This window comes from Symphalangus syndactylus, chromosome 2 (genome assembly GCF_028878055.3).
Source record: "Symphalangus syndactylus isolate Jambi chromosome 2, NHGRI_mSymSyn1-v2.1_pri, whole genome shotgun sequence".
NCBI lineage: Eukaryota > Metazoa > Chordata > Mammalia > Primates > Hylobatidae > Symphalangus > Symphalangus syndactylus.
The window spans coordinates 84,837,820-84,853,283 of record NC_072424.2 but is presented as its reverse complement, the minus strand read 5'-3'; the positions used below and the strand labels follow the sequence as shown (position 1 = coordinate 84,853,283).

At 50.4% G+C, this 15,464-nt stretch overlaps 1 protein-coding gene across 3 annotated transcripts in view; it reads right to left on the bottom strand.

Annotated features, from left to right (window-relative positions):
• Positions 1-2,132: 2,132 nt before the first annotated feature.
• The window catches only part of MTRES1 (mitochondrial transcription rescue factor 1), a 28,360-nt gene continuing 15,028 nt past the window's right edge, over positions 2,133-15,464 (bottom strand). For all 3 annotated transcript variants that reach the window (XM_055260417.2, XM_063630776.1, XM_055260426.2), the window contains exons 3-4: positions 9,069-9,141; positions 2,133-2,664 (exon numbers count right to left, since the gene is read on the bottom strand). In XM_055260417.2, coding sequence (XP_055116392.1) covers positions 2,485-2,664; positions 9,069-9,141 — 253 coding nt within the window. In that variant the 3' untranslated portion in view covers positions 2,133-2,484. The remainder of the gene's footprint in view (positions 2,665-9,068; positions 9,142-15,464) is intronic.

Genomic DNA, 15,464 nt, shown 5'->3' with positions numbered 1-15,464 from the left:
AAAATCTGGGGGGGCATGGTGGCAGAGGCCTGTAATCCCAGCTACTTGGCAGGCTAAGGCAGGAGAATCTGAACTCAGGTGGTGGAGGTTGCAGTGAGTCGAGATCACACCACTGCACTCCAGCCTGGGCGACAGAGCAAGACCTCATCTCAAAAAAAAAAAAAAAAAAAAAATCATAAATAACGCGTGGAAATTAAGCTACTATTTTTACTGATGACTCAATAAAGCCAAATTCACAAATAGTAAAATAGAAAACCCCTCTGTTACACTGCACAGTATATATTATTTCTTCCTGAGAGTTTAACTTTTCAAATAAAAATCAATTTTCTTGAGTCTTTTGAAAAACAAGCTGGTAGGCCAGCTGCGGTGGCTCACGCCTGCAAGCCCAGCACTTTGGGAGGCTGAGGCGGGCGGATCATGAGGTTGAGATTGAGACCATCCTGGCCAACAATGGCAAAACCCTGTCTCTACTAAAAATACAAAAATTAGCTGGGCTCGGTAGTGTGTGCCCGTACTCCCAGCTACTTGGGAGGCTGAGGCAGGAGAATCGCTTGAACCCGGGAGGCAGAGGTTGCAGTGAGCCGAGATCACACCACTGCACTCCAGCCTGGTGACAGAGCAAGAGTGCATCTCAAAAAAAAAAAAAAAAAAAAAAAAAAAAAGAAAAAGAAAAAGAAAAAGAAAAAGAAAAACAAGCTGGTTAACAAACAGTTCCAGACACATGAGCCCAAACATCCCACTGCTTTGGGCTATAGAAGTTTCTCTTCACTGACAGTTAAGGATTCTCAGGAGTTCCTGAGGGACAAATAAGAGCCCAGATACAGGGTCTTTTTTTTGAGATGGAGTCTTGCTCTTTTTGCCCAGGTTGGAGTGCAGGGGCGCGATCTCTGCTCACCGCAAACTCCGCCTCCCAGGTTCAAGTGATTCTCCTGCCTCAGCCTCCTGAGTAGTTGGGATTACAGGTGCCTGCCACCATGCCCAGCTAATTTTTGTATTTTTAGTAGACATGGGGTTTCACCATGTTGGCCAGGCTGGTCTCAAATTCCTGAACTCAAGTCTCAGCCTCCCAGTGTTGGGATTACAGGTGTGAGCCTCTGCTCCTGGACCAGCCAGTCTTTTTGATGTGACATAATCTAACAAGTCTCTTATTGGAGGTGACCTCTCCAAGTGCCAGGAAACAGCTCCTGGGAATCTATAGCCTGGCCTATTCATCCATAAGTCGTTTCTTAGATGATGTACATCATGTATGTGTCTACCCCACCACACTACTGTTAAGCCTTCATCCGTTTTATGACACTGAGAATTAGAATTGGTTTCATTCTCTTCATTGATAAAACAGGTATGTTTACTTTCACCCAAAAATTAAACCCTTACCTATTACTCTAAACTAGGGGTCAAAAAACTTTTTCTGTGAAGTGGTAGATAGTAAATGTTTTAGGCTTTGGCCAGGCACAGTGGCTCATGCCTGTAATCCCAGCACTTTAGGAAGCCCAAGTGAGACAGTCACCTGAGCTCAGGAGTTGGAGACAGCCTGGGCAACAGAGCAAGAACCCTCCTCTACAAAAATATGGCTTTTTTTTAAAGAGAGAGATGAAGTCTCACTATATTGCCCCCAGGCTGGTCTCAAATTCCTGGGATTAAGTGATCCACCTGCCTTAGCCTCCCAAAATGCCGAGTTAGCAGGTGTAAGCCACTGTGCCCAGCCAAAAAGTTTAGTTTTTTTAAAGTAAGTATTTTAGGCTTTGTGGGCCACAGGTCTCTGGCTGTGTGTGTGTGTGTGCATGCGCATGTGATGTAAAAACCATTCTTGGCTCAAGGGCCATAGAAAAACAAGTTTTTGGCTTCCTTCGTTTATGGACCCCTGCCCTAAACTAATAATTTCAAATGGGCTCTAATTAGCTGGTTTGAAATTAGCTGAAACAACTTTATTCATCCACACTTGTGAAGACAAATTGAAGGGAACTAAGATCCCCCCCAGGTAATTCAGAAGGGCAGGGGGAGAAAGGGCTCTCCCAGAGGTTATTCCCTAACATCTGAAGGTACCCTTGACTTTGCTTGGTTTTGTCTAAAGAAACCTGAACCTGGGAAGCTGGCCCCGCTGGACAGGGAACATTTTAAATAAATAAAAACACTAAGAGACAACAAGGCCAGTTTATTTTACAATGACTCCTGAGGTAGTTTATGTGGGACACAGCAGGCAAGCCATTAAAACCCTCTGGGGCTTAGTTCATTCTGCACACGTCTCACTCTGGCAAAGGGGTTCTCACACGAGGAGGTCAAAGGAGCATGGATCAAGGTGGGCAGGAGGTGGGGGTGAGGCAGGCCTTGGGAAGTATCTCCAGATATGGATCCCAATTTCCACAAAATGGCTCAGCAGATTCCACAAACACTAAGAGAACTTTATTTTAATAAAAATGTCCTATTTTTCAGGTGCCCCCTTCCTTTATCACTAGAAAGCAGCTTTATTGCTAAAAAGCAATCCATTTATTTAGACATTCTCTTCTTAGGCAACTTTAAACTTTTCCACCGCCGTAACACCACTCTGTATTTTTCACTTTCAGTCTTCTCTTCAAACACTTTTTTCAAGAGAATCCGCGTAACTGTCTCTGTTCCTGCTTCTTTATCCTCTCCAATGAGAAGATCCAATGTATCTCCCACTTTCACCTGAAAATTAAAAGAAAACGGAGGCTTGGTTACACTTCGGGAAATCCAGGCCAATGCAAACATTACTGCTCTGAGTTTTCACCACATGATCATGACTCGGAGGAGGGGCAGGTGAGAAAAGGCCCTGACCTCGGTCACTGTCACCTATCCCCAGTGCCTCAGCGTGAAAGAGAGGGTGAAAGGTCAGGTGCAGTGGCTCACACCTGTAATCCCAGCACTTTGGGAGGCCAAGCTCGGTGGATCACCTGAGGTCAGGAGTTCGAGACCAGCCTGGCCAACATGGTGAAACCCCGTCTCTACTAACAATACAAAAATTAGCTGTGTGTGGTGGTGGGTGCCTGTCATCCCAAATACTCGGGAGGCTGTGGCAGGAGAATCGCTTGGACCCGGGAAGTGGAGGTTATAGTGAGCCAAGATCATGTCACTGCATGCCAGCCTGGGCGACAGAGGGAGACTCCATCTCAAAAAAAAGAAAAAAAAAGAAAGAAAGGGAGGGTACCTCAAATACAAGGGCCTCAATATCAGCCAGTGTCCTTCCTTCAGAACTAGACAACTGGCTGGCTGTGGATAGTCCCTGTGCAGAGTAGCTCAAATACTCACATCTCTTGGGTGACTTAAGGAAATATTTGAATGGACACATTTATCTTGGTAACACTGGCAAAAGACAAAGAAAGTGGGGGCAGTCTTAGAGACTGTGTGCACAGTAATTACTACATGCACTGGGAAGACAATTTCCAGTGCAACGCTTGCCTCAACTCACAAAGGTAGAATGCCACAGAAAGCAGAGTTGGATGCTGATTCAATGGGTTAAAGGGCTGAGGTCAAACCCATTTTTGCACAGAAAGCAGCTTCAGTTGAGGCAGTGCAATGCATACCCTGGGGCAGTTATGTCAGCTCCAAGGCCAAGGACACTGGTCTGTGCTGAAGGTATGGACAGCCCAAGACAGATACCTGGTCCAGGCAGCTCAGGATCTCAACGGATCTTTCCAGACACTCAAGAAGGGCCAAACAGGGCCAAGTGCAGTGGTTCACACCTGTAATCCCAGCACTTTGGGAGGCCAAGGTGGGTGGATCACCTGAGGTCAGGAGTTCAAGACTGGCCTGACCAACATGGTGAAACCCCGTCTCTACTAAAAATACAAAATTTGCCAGGCGTGGTGGCGCACACTTGTAATCCCAGCTACTTGGGAGGCTGAGGCAGGAGAATCGCTTGAACCCAGGAGGCAGAGGTTGCGGTGAGCCAAGATGGTGCCATTGCACTCCAGCCTGGGCGACAAGAGCGAAACTCTGTCTCAAAAAAAAAAAAAAAAAAAAAGAAGGGCCAAACAGACCCAGGAGCCACATGCTGCTGCTTCTACTAAAACACAAGCCAGGGATGACTGGGAGCCATCTCATACCCCTCACCAGTGCTTCCAGTAGAGGGTGAGCAAGCCCCATGTGTGGACCACTGACAGTAACTGGGCACACATGGCCATTTATAACGCTACTAGAGGGCTTCTGTTTAAGAAGTATGGTGTCAAATGCTGACTTTTATCTTATTTTACAATTAATGTTCTTTAAGGCAGATACAACTTCAGACTCTGAAACCTTTCAACCTCACCAGAACAAGCCCATGTCTATTCTCCCACCCACTCAAGACCTCTGCAGGCCCAATAGTCAGTCCACAACATGGGCATGCACACCTGCTTGCCACAACACTATACTGGCCAATCCAGGAAACCCACAATAGCTGGATATAAAACTCACGCAGGGGCAGATTTTAAACCATTAACTTCCTCTCCTGTGGGCTGAGAAGCAGAAAGGCTCATACCACAGCTATCGTCAAGACTGTTTCTCCCCTTGGGTTTGAGGGGTAGGACAACACAGGTACCTGGGCAGGGGTAGGGGGGTTCCACCCTTCTGTAGTTCTGCTGGGTTCAATTTTTTTTTTCTTTTTTTTTTTTTTTTTGACATGGAGTCTCACTGTGTCACCAGGCTGGAGTGCAGTGGTGTGATCTCGGCTCACTGCAACCTCCACCTCCCAGTTTCAAGCGATTCTCCTGCCTCAGCCTCCCGAGTAGCTGGGACTGCAGGCGTGTGCCACCACACCCAGCTAATTTTTGTATTTTTAGTAGAGACGGGGTCTCATCATGTTGGCCAGGATGGTCTTCATCTCTTGACCTCATGATCCACCTGCCTCGGCCTCCCAAAGTGCTGGGATTACAAGTGTGAGCCACCGCGCCCAGCCCTGGGTTCAATTTTTTAAAATCACTACTTCAGCCTATGTGGACATTTTAAAAAATCTGTCTAGAAATACAGGCTGGGCGCGGTGGCTCACGCCTGTAATCTCAGCACTTTGGGAGGCTGAGGAGGGTGGATCACGAGGTCAGGAGTTCAAGACCAGCCTGGCCAACATGGCGAAACCCCGTCTCTACTAAAAATACAAAAATTAGCGGGACGTGATGGTAGGTGCCTGTAATCCCAGGTACTCGGGAGGCTGAATAAGGGAATTGCTTGAACCTGGGAGGCGGAGGTTGCAGTGAGCCGAGATCGTGCCATCGCACTCCAGCCTGGGCAACAAGAGCAAGGCTGTCTCAAAAAAAAAGAAATACAAGGCTTGGAAACTCTGCTTTACCTTTTTGGTATAACCTTATTTCATTCAAATTATTATTATTTTAAAAATGTTTAGAGATGAGGTCTCACATGTTGCCCAGGCTGGAATGCAGTGGCTATTCATAGGCATAATCATAGTGTACTACAGCCTCAAACTCCTGGGCTCAACGACACTCCTTCCTCAGCTTCCCAAGTGGCTGGGACTACAGACACGCACCAACTTGCTCAGCTAAAATTCTTTGTTTGTTTTTTGAGATAGAGTCTCGCTGTGTTGCCCAGGCTGGAGTGCAATGGCACGATCTTGGCTCACTGCAAGCTCCACCTCCTGGATTCAAATGGTTCTCCTGCCTCAGCCTCCTGAATAGCTGGAATTACAGGAGCCTGCCACCATGCCCGGGTAACTTTCTGTATTTTTTAGTAGAGATAGGGTTTCACCATGTTGGCCAGGCTGGTCTTGAACTCCTGGCCTCAAGTGTTCTGCTTGCCTTGACCTCCCAAAGTGCTGGGATTACAGGTGTGAGCCACTGTGCCCGGCCTGCAATTCATTTTTAATAAGTAATATATGCATGTGATACAAAATTTAGAAGATACAAAAGCGTATACAAAGAAAAGGTATATAGGCCAGGTGTGGTGTCTCATGCCTGTAATCTCAGAATTTTGGGAGGCCAAGGTGGGTGGATCACTTGAGGTCAGGAGTTCAAGACCAGCCTGGACCACACAGTGAGACCCTGTCTCTATAAAAAATAAAAAATTAACCAGACGTTTGGTGGTGTGCCTGTCATACCAGCTACTCGGGAGGCTGAGGTGGGAAGATCACTTGAGCCCAGAAGGTCAAGGCTGCAATGAGCTGTGGCTGCACCACTGCACTCCAGCCTGGGTAACCGAGCAGGACCCTGTCTCCAAAATAAACTAAAGAAAAAGAAAAAGAAAATTAAAAAAGATATACAAAGAAAAGGATACTCTGTATATATCCTTTCATAGAGATACTGTGCATGATGTCTGTCTCTGGAAAGAAAAGGCTAGTGTGTGGCTAAAGAATGAATCCCTTTGGCCAGATGCGGTAGCTCACGCCTGTAATCCCATCACTTTGGGAGGCTGAGGCAGGTGGATCACAAGGTCAGGAGATCGAGACCATCCTGGCTAACACAGTGAAACCCCATCTCTACTAAAAATACACACACACACACACACACACACACACACACACAAAAGAATGAATCCCTTTGGGGCTTCCTTGTAGCACAGAGAAGGGGTGTTCCTCCTTTACCCAACTGATCCCAGAAGAGTTGAGTTTAGGAAGGATTCAATCCCCATACTTGGACACCACATACCCACTGTTTAATCAACAGTTACCCAACACCTACCACACCCTGGGCTTCACCTGGTTTTCAGCTCAAAGAAAAGCTTTGCTGAATCGCAGGCAGCCAGGGTTAGAGCTGCAGCATCAGAAAAGCACCTGACCCTTTGGGGTCAGCAGCCAGGCACAGGCTCCACAGAGCAGGCCAGGGAAGGCGAGGCATTCTTTATTCCCCTCCACGGCCCTGTCCCTCAGCAGACACAAAGCAAAACTGGCTGGGATTAGGGGCTGTTCCAAATATCTACATTTCAAATCTCTAGTTAGCTGCAGTTTCTATGGCTACCAGGCCTCCTAGTAACAAGACAGCTGAGTGTTAATAATGCCCCCTTCCTTTGCTGACCCTCACAAGAAACCTGGAAGGCAGCTGAGACAACAGAACACCCAAGGCAGAATGAAGCAGCAGCAATTAGGCTGTAGTTAACAACATCACAAAACGGGGGCGGGTGGGAGGGGGTGTGAGGAAAAATAGTCTAGTGGGGTTTGTAAATGAGGCCCCAGCACAGAGACAGGGTGTTCAGGGAGTAATCATTCTTTACTCCAAGAACACATCTTGTTTTTGGAATACTGCAGCTTAGAAGGAGGGCAGGCTACAGCAGGAAAAAGCTATTCAGAGATGAGAAGGGCTTATGACTGCATGTAGCTCACTGAGCAACAGCTGCTGACAGCCAGCCACAGTCCCAGCCTGCCGGTTCAAGTCAGGGGCATCACCAGGGCCTTGGGACTTGGCGGCTGAGATAGCATGGGGGAGCTTTCCCTCCTTCTGCCCACAGAGCTGCAAGAACCTGCATGATCCCAGTTAGCAAGGACTGCAGGAAGCCTCAGTGCTCACCCGAATGCACGGCTGACAGCTGACAGCCTCAATTTCCCATGTCCTAGGGCAACCGGATGTAGCTCGGATCCTCCAACCCCAGGGGTATTTTGAAATATGAAAGATGAAATGAAAACAATCTCCAAAGTATGTCTAACTTCTCTGGAACCTTTGTTCCCTGAACACTGAGTTAGACTATGTCTTTCAATACCTCACGTCTTGTGTCTTCCACACTTTTTAAGGGTCTCTGTCATACCTTTTTATTGTGTTTTGTTAACTTTTATTATCAGTATTTTTTCCAATTATGAAAGTGATACATAATCATGGTAAAAAAATTCAGAAAATAAAAAGCATGAAGAAAATTAACATAACTCATAATGCTTCACTTAAAGATAAATGCTAGTAATAGCAGTATTTTAATTCCAGATGTATATATATACGTAATTTACTTTTACAAAAAAAATTTTCTAACAGAAATGTTTTTTTTTTTTGAGACGGAGTCTTGCTTTGTCGCCCAGGCTGGAGTGCAGTGGCACGATCTTGGCTCACTGCAAGCTCCGCCTCCCAGGTTCATGCCATTCTCCTGCCTCAGCCTCCCAAGTAGCTGGGACTACAGGCGCCCGCCACCACACCCGGCTAATTTTTTTTTGTATTTTTAGTAGAGACGGGGTTTCACTGTGCTAGCCAGAATGGTCTTGATCTCCTGACCTCGTGATCCGCCTGCCTCGGCCTCCCAAAGTGCTGGGATTACAGGCGTGAGCCACTGTGCCCGGCCAGAATTTTTTTTTTGAGACAGGGTCTCACTCTGTCACCCAAGCTGGAGTGCACTGGCATGATTATGGCTCACTGCAGCCTCGACCTCCCAGGCTCAGATAATCCTCCCGTCTCAGCCTCCCGAGTAGCTGGGACAAGCGCCTGCCACCAAGCCTGGCTAATTTTTTGTATTTTTTGTAGAGACAGAGTTTTGCCATGTTGCCCAGGCTGGTCTTCAACTCCTGGGCTCAAGCGATCCGCTGGCCTCAGCTCCCAAAGTGCTGGGATTACAAGCATGAGCCACTGTGCCCCAGAATTTTTATATATGATTTATTGTTAGAAAAGTGGATACTGGAAACACATTTTCTTGTAACTGACTTTCACTTATCAACAGTATTGATACGGACTTGTCAGAAAATACAGAACACATCCTTTTCTATAACTGCTCTGCACACAAAGCCGTGCATCCAGCAAGCACTCACTGGGTACTGCTGAGCTGTACAGAATTACACATCTGCTCAGATACCACTGGCCAAAGAACAACTCTACGTGGATCAAATGTTTCTTTGAAATCTGATTATGAGGATTTCATGAGGGCTAACATTAATGACCTGGAAGTTTAATTAATGGATTTCTGCCAGTTCTGTATTCTGCCAGTGGTGTATTCTAAAATTTTAAAAGGGAGAAGCTTCATCAGGTCATTAAGTCTGCAAAAGTGAAAGTGCCTGTGTGTCTGAAGCCTGTAGCTGATTCCCACCAGCTTGACGTGGAGGACCACAGAGGACCTCAGAGAAAGAAGAGTAGCCAGAGGGAAAATCTGGGACAACATTAATTGAGTTACTAGCAGAGTAAGAGACGAAAACATCTGGCTGTCATTTTAGGTTAGTATCTCACCGTTCTGCTTTTCTTCCATAATTTTTCCTCATTCAGCCTGAGTTCACCTTTGTAGAAAGCATCTTCCACTTTGCTACAAAACAAAAAAAAAGCAACAATGTACACAATTTGGGTGATGGGTACACTAAAGCCCAGACTTCATCACTACACAATATATCCATTTAACAAAACTACACTTGTAACCTCAAATCTATTTTTTTTTTTGTTTTTTGAGACAAAGTCTCACTCTGTTGCCCAAGCTGGAGTGCAGTGGTGCCATCTCGGCTCACTGCAACCTCCACCTCCCGGGTTCAAGTGATTCTCCTGCCTCAGCCTCCCAGTAGCTGGGACTACAGGCACACACCAACATGCCTAACTTTTGTATTTTTAGTAGAGACAGGGTTTCACTATGTTGGCCAGGCTGGTCTTGAACTCCTGACCTCGTGATCCACCCGCCCTGGCCTCCCAAAGTGCTGGGATTACAGGCATGAACCACCGCGACCGGCCTCAAATCTATTTTTTTTAAAGGTAAAGTGCTTTAAAATATAGAAATATACTCAAAACAATTGCAGTTGACCCTTGGCCAGCACGGGTCCAAACTGTGCAGATCCACTTATATGTGGATTTCCTTTAGCCTCTGCCACCCCTGAGACAGCAAGTCCAATGCCTCCTCTTCCTCCTTCTCCTCAGCCAGGATGAAGACCTTCATGATGATCCACTTCCACTTAATAAATAGTAAATATATTTTCACTTCCTTATGATGTTCTTTTTTTTTTTTTTTTTTTTTTTTTTTTTTATTTATTTTTTTTTTTATTAATTTTTTTTGCATACAAAAACAATAAACATTTTCTAAAAATACATACAAACAAAAAGATGCGTATCAAACATATTAGGAAGGTTGCACATGGGAAGTCGGGGAATAGAAATGGGGGTGGGAGTTAAAATAAATGAGAGAGGGACTTTATATGGATCAGTGATAATAACTCAATCCTCTATTTGACAAAGAAGAGGGAGAAGGAAGAGGAAGAAAAAGAAAGTGGGATAAAGGATCAGAAAGGGAGGAAAATAGAAAAAATTAGAGTATGACTCCAGGGTAGACCTGTTTTGTTGTCATTGAGTTGGTTGGTTGGTTTGTCTGTTGTATTCTTCATGTTTCGCCAAGTTGGCCAGACTGGTCTCGAACTCCTAGCCCGAAGTGATCAACCCGCCTCGCCCCCCAGAGTGCCGGGACCACAGGCGTGAGCCACCACGTCCAGCCCCCACATTGCTTCTGGCCTCCGTGGTAGACCTCCCAGACGGAGCGGCCAGGCAGAGGAGCTCCTCACTTCTACCCAGACACGGGGCGGCCGGACAGAGGGGCTCCTCACTTCCCAGACCGGGCGGCCAGGCAGAGACGCTCCTCACATCTTCCCAGACGATAGGTGGCCGGGCAGAGGCGCTCCTCACTTCCCAGACGATGGGTGGTCGGGCAGAGGCGCTCCTCACTTCTTCCCGACGGGGTGGCCGGGCAGAGGCGCTCCTCACTTCTTCCCAGACGGGGCGGCCGGGCAGAGGCGCTCCTCCCCTCTTCCCGGACGGGGCGGCCGGGCAGAGGCGCTCCTCACTTCTTCCCGGACGGGGCGGCCGGGCAGAGGCGCTCCTCACTTCTTCCCGGACGGGGCGGCCGGGCAGAGGCGCTCCTCACTTCCCAGATGGTGGGTGGCCGGGCAGAGGCGCTCCTCACTTCCCAGACGATGGGTGGCCGGGCAGAGGCCCTCCTCACTTCTTCCCGGATGGGGCGGCCGGGCAGAGGCGCTCCTCACTTCTTCCCGGAAGGGGCGCCCGGGCAGAGGCGCTCCTCACTTCTTCCCGGACGGGGCGGCCGGGCAGAGGCGCTCCTCACTTCTTCCCGGACGGGGCAGCCGGGCAGAGGCGCTCCTCACTTCCTCCCGGACGGGGCGGCCGGGCAGAGGCGCTCCTCACTTCCTCCCGGACGGGGCGGCTGGGCAGAGGCGCTCCTCACTTCCTCCCGGACGGGGCGGCCGGGTAGAGGCGCTCCTCACCTCCCAGACGGGGCGGCCGGGCAGAGGCACTCCTCACTTCCCAGACGATGGGTGGCCGGGCAGAGGCGCTCCTCACTTCCCAGACGATGGGTGGCCGGGCAGAGGCGCTCCTCATTTCCCAGACGGGGTGGCCGGGCAGAGGCGCTCCTCACTTCCCAGACGGGGCGGCCGGGCAGAGGCGCTCCTCACTTCCCAGACGGTGGGTGGCCGGGCAGAGGCGCTCCTCACTTCCCAGACGGTGGGTGGCCGGGCAGAGGCGCTCCTCACTTCCCAGACGGGGCGGCCGGGCAGAGGCGCTCCTCACTTCCCAGACGGTGGGTGGCCGGGCAGAGGCGCTCCTCACTTCCCAGACGGGGCGGCCGGGCAGAGGCGCTCCTCACTTCCCAGACGGTGGGTGGCCGGGCAGAGGTGCTCCTCACTTCCCAGACGATGGGTGGCCGGGCAGAGGCACTCCTCACTTCTTCCCGGATGGGGCGGCCGGGCAGAGGCACTCCTCACTTCTTCCCGGACGGGGCGGCCGGGCAGAGGCGCTCCTCACCTCCCAGACGGGGCGGCCGGGCAGAGGCGCTCCTCACTTCTTCCCGGACGGGGCGGCCGGGCAGAGGCGCTCCTCACTTCTTCCCGGATGGGGCGGCCGGGCAGAGGCGCTCCTCACTTCTTCCCGGACGGGGCGGCCGGGCAGAGGCGCTCCTCACTTCCCAGACGGGGCGGCCGGGCAGAGGCACTCCTCACTTCCCAGACGGTGGGTGGCCGGGCAGAGGCGCTCCTCACTTCTTCCCGGATGGGGCGGCCGGGCAGAGGCGCTCCTCACTTCTTCCCGGATGGGGCGCCCGGGCAGAGGCGCTCCTCATTTCTTCCCGGACGGGGCGGCCGGGCAGAGGCGCTCCTCACTTCCCAGACGGGGCGGCCGGGCAGAGGCGCTCCTCACTTCTTCCCGGACGGGGGCGGCCGGGCAGAGGCGCTCCTCACTTCTTCCCGGACGGGGCGGCCGGGCAGAGGCGCTCCTCACTTCTTCCCGGACGGGGGCGGCCGGGCAGAGGCGCTCCTCACTTCTTCCCAGACGGGGCGGCCGGGCAGAGGCGCTCCTCACTTCTTCCCGGACGGGGCGGCCGGGCAGAGGCGCTCCTCACTTCTTCCCGGACGGGGCGGCCGGGCAGAGGCGCTCCTCACTTCTTCCCGGACGGGGCGGCCGGGCAGAGGCGCTCCTCACCTCTTCCCGGATGGGGCGGCCGGGCAGAGGCGCTCCTCACCTCCCAGACGATGGGAGGCCGGGCAGAGGCGCTCCTCACTTCCCAGACGATGGGTGGCCGGGCAGAGGCGCTCCTCACTTCCCAGACGGGGTGGCCGGGCAGAGGCGCTCCTCACTTCCCAGACGGGGTGGCCGGGCAGAGGCGCTCCTCACTTCCCAGACGATGGGTGGCCGGGCAGAGGCGCTCCTCACTTCCCAGACGGGGTGGCCGGGCAGAGGCGCTCCTCACCTCCCAGACAGTGGGTGGCCGGGCAGAGGCGCTCCTCACCTCCCAGACGGTGGGTGGCCGGGCAGAGGCGCTCCTCACCTCCCAGACGGTGGGTGGCCGGGCAGAGGCGTTCCTCACCTCCCAGACGGTGGGTGGCCGGGCAGAGGCGCTCCTCACTTCCCAGACGGTGGGTGGCCGGGCAGAGGCGCTCCTCACTTCCCAGACGGTGGGTGGCCGGGCAGAGGCGCTCCTCACTTCCCAGACAGGGCGGCCGGGCAGAGGCCCTCCTCACTTCCCAGACGGTGGGTGGCCGGGCAGAGGCGCTCCTCACTTCCCAGACGGTGGGTGGCCGGGCAGAGGCGCTCCTCACTTCCCAGACGGTGGGTGGCCGGGCAGTGGCGCTCCTCACTTCCCAGACGGGGCGGCCGGGCAGAGGCGCTCCTCACTTCCCAGACGGGGCGGCCGGGCAGAGGCGCTCCTCACCTCCCAGACGGGGCGGCCAGGCAGAGGTGCCCCTCACCTCCCAGACGGGGCGGCCGGGCAGAGGCGTTCCCCACCTTCCAGATGGGGCGGTGGCTGGGCAGGGGTTGCAATCCCAGCACCCTGGCAGGCCAAGGCAGGCGGCCGGGGGGTAGAGGCTGCCGCGAGGCCAGACCACGCCACCGCACTCCAGCCCGGGCAACACCGAGCACTGGGTGAGAGAGACTCCGTCTGTAGTCCCAGTACCTCAGGAGGCTGAGGCAGGCAGAGCACTCGGCGTCAGGAGTCGGCGACCAGCGTGGCCAAGATGGCGAACGCGTGCCTGCATCCAAAGGAGAAAAGGCAGGCAGCGGTGGCGCGCGCCGGCAGTCCCAGGCAGTCCGCGGCGCGGGCAGCAGCAAGCCGAGTAGATTGCAGCCTGGGCCACAGAGGGAAAGAAAGAAAGAAAGAAAGAAAGAAAGAAAGAAAGAAAGAAAGAAAGAAAGAAAGAAAGAAAGAAAGAAAGAAAGAAAGAAAGAAAGAAAGAAAGAAAGAAAGAAAGAAAGAAAGAAAGAAAGAAAGAAAGAAAGAAAGAAAGAAAGAAAGAAAGAAAGAAAGAAAGAAAGAAAGAAAGAAAGAAAGAAAGAAAGAAAGAAAGAAAGAAAGAAAGAAAGAAAGAAAGAAAGAAAGAAAGAAAGAAAGAAAGAAAGAAAGAAAGAAAGAAAGAAAGAAAGAAAGAAAGAAAGAAAGAAAGAAAGAAAGAAAGAAAGAAAGAAAGAAAGAAAGAAAGAAAGAAAGAAAGAAAGAAAGAAAGAAAGAAAGAAAGAAAGAAAGAAAGAAAGAAAGAAAGAAAGAAAGAAAGAAAGAAAGAAAGAAAGAAAGAAAGAAAGAAAGAAAGAAAGAAAGAAAGAAAGAAAGAAAGAAAGAAAGAAAGAAAGAAAGAAAGAAAGAAAGAAAGAAAGAAAGAAAGAAAGAAAGAAAGAAAGAAAGAAAGAAAGAAAGAAAGAAAGAAAGAAAGAAAGAAAGAAAGAAAGAAAGAAAGAAAGAAAGAAAGAAAGAAAGAAAGAAAGAAAGAAAGAAAGAAAGAAAGAAAGAAAGAAAGAAAGAAAGAAAGAAAGAAAGAAAGAAAGAAAGAAAGAAAGAAAGAAAGAAAGAAAGAAAGAAAGAAAGAAAGAAAGAAAGAAAGAAAGAAAGAAAGAAAGAAAGAAAGAAAGAAAGAAAGAAAGAAAGAAAGAAAGAAAGAAAGAAAGAAAGAAAGAAAGAAGGAAAGAAAGAAAGAAAGAAAGCTGATGTTCTTAATAACATTTTCTTTTCTCTAGCTTACTTTATTGTAACTGTGTATCAGTAAGGCCTTTGGTCAACAGTAGGCTATATTAGTAGTTAAGTTTTCCCGAGTGTCAAAATATTAGTAGTTAAGTTTTCTGAGGGTCCAAAGTTATATGTGGCTTTTCAACTGCATGGGGGTTGGCACCCCTAACCCCCACACTGTTCAAGCATCAACTATATACAAGCTTGAGAAACACTTGCCATTAATTTTTTTTTTTTTTTTTTGAGACGGAGTCTCGCTCCGTTGCCCAGGCTGGAGTGCAGTGGTGCGGTCTCGGCTCACTGCAACCTCCGCCTCCCAAGTTCATGCCATTCTCCTGCCTCAGCCTCCAGAGTAGCTGGGACTACAGGCGCCCGCCACCATGCCCGGGTAATTTTTTTTGTATTTTTAGTAGAGACGGGGTTTCACCGTGTTAGCCAGGATGGTCTCGATCTCCTGACCTCATGATCCGCCCACCTCGGCCTCCCAAAGTGCTGGGATTACAGGCGTGAGCACCGCACCCGGCCCTCCATTAATGTTTATTCTGACAGTGATTCCCCAGTCTCCATTTTGAGTCCTGGGAAAGTGAAAGTCACCTGCTCTGGTGTGTATCTAAAACAGGGAGACCAAAGGGCATTTCTAAATAGATGTTGAACTGCTGCAAAGATTTGCTAGTGCTATTGGGCAGTTAATTGGAGCCTTAAGAGAGGTTTTAGCATACATGTCAAGCTCCATTCTGGACAGGGGCCTGGGGTACTCCACCTGACTCCCAGTGCAGAGACTACATGGCCAGGCTGTAGCTCTGGTGATTCACAACAGCCAAAGTGAGTGGGCACTTCCTTCCCCTCAGATACCTGCTCTGTACACTGAAAGAAAAACCAGGCACCACATGTATGGCAAGGCCATTAAGAAACCCTCTGCCAGTTTGTACTGAGGCTGGGGAAATTCCAGTCTGACAGCTGCTGATCTCTCTGAATTTAAGTCACTAGGGCAACCAGACCAGGGGAGGAAGCAGCTAAAAATCAGTACACCTTTTTTTTGATGATCTGATTCCAGGTGACTGACATGTGGAGCTCGGCTTAATAATAACAGCAGGAGTTACTACTCTGGGAAAGGAGAGGCCCCCTTATTTGTTTGCCAGAGTTTAGAGAAC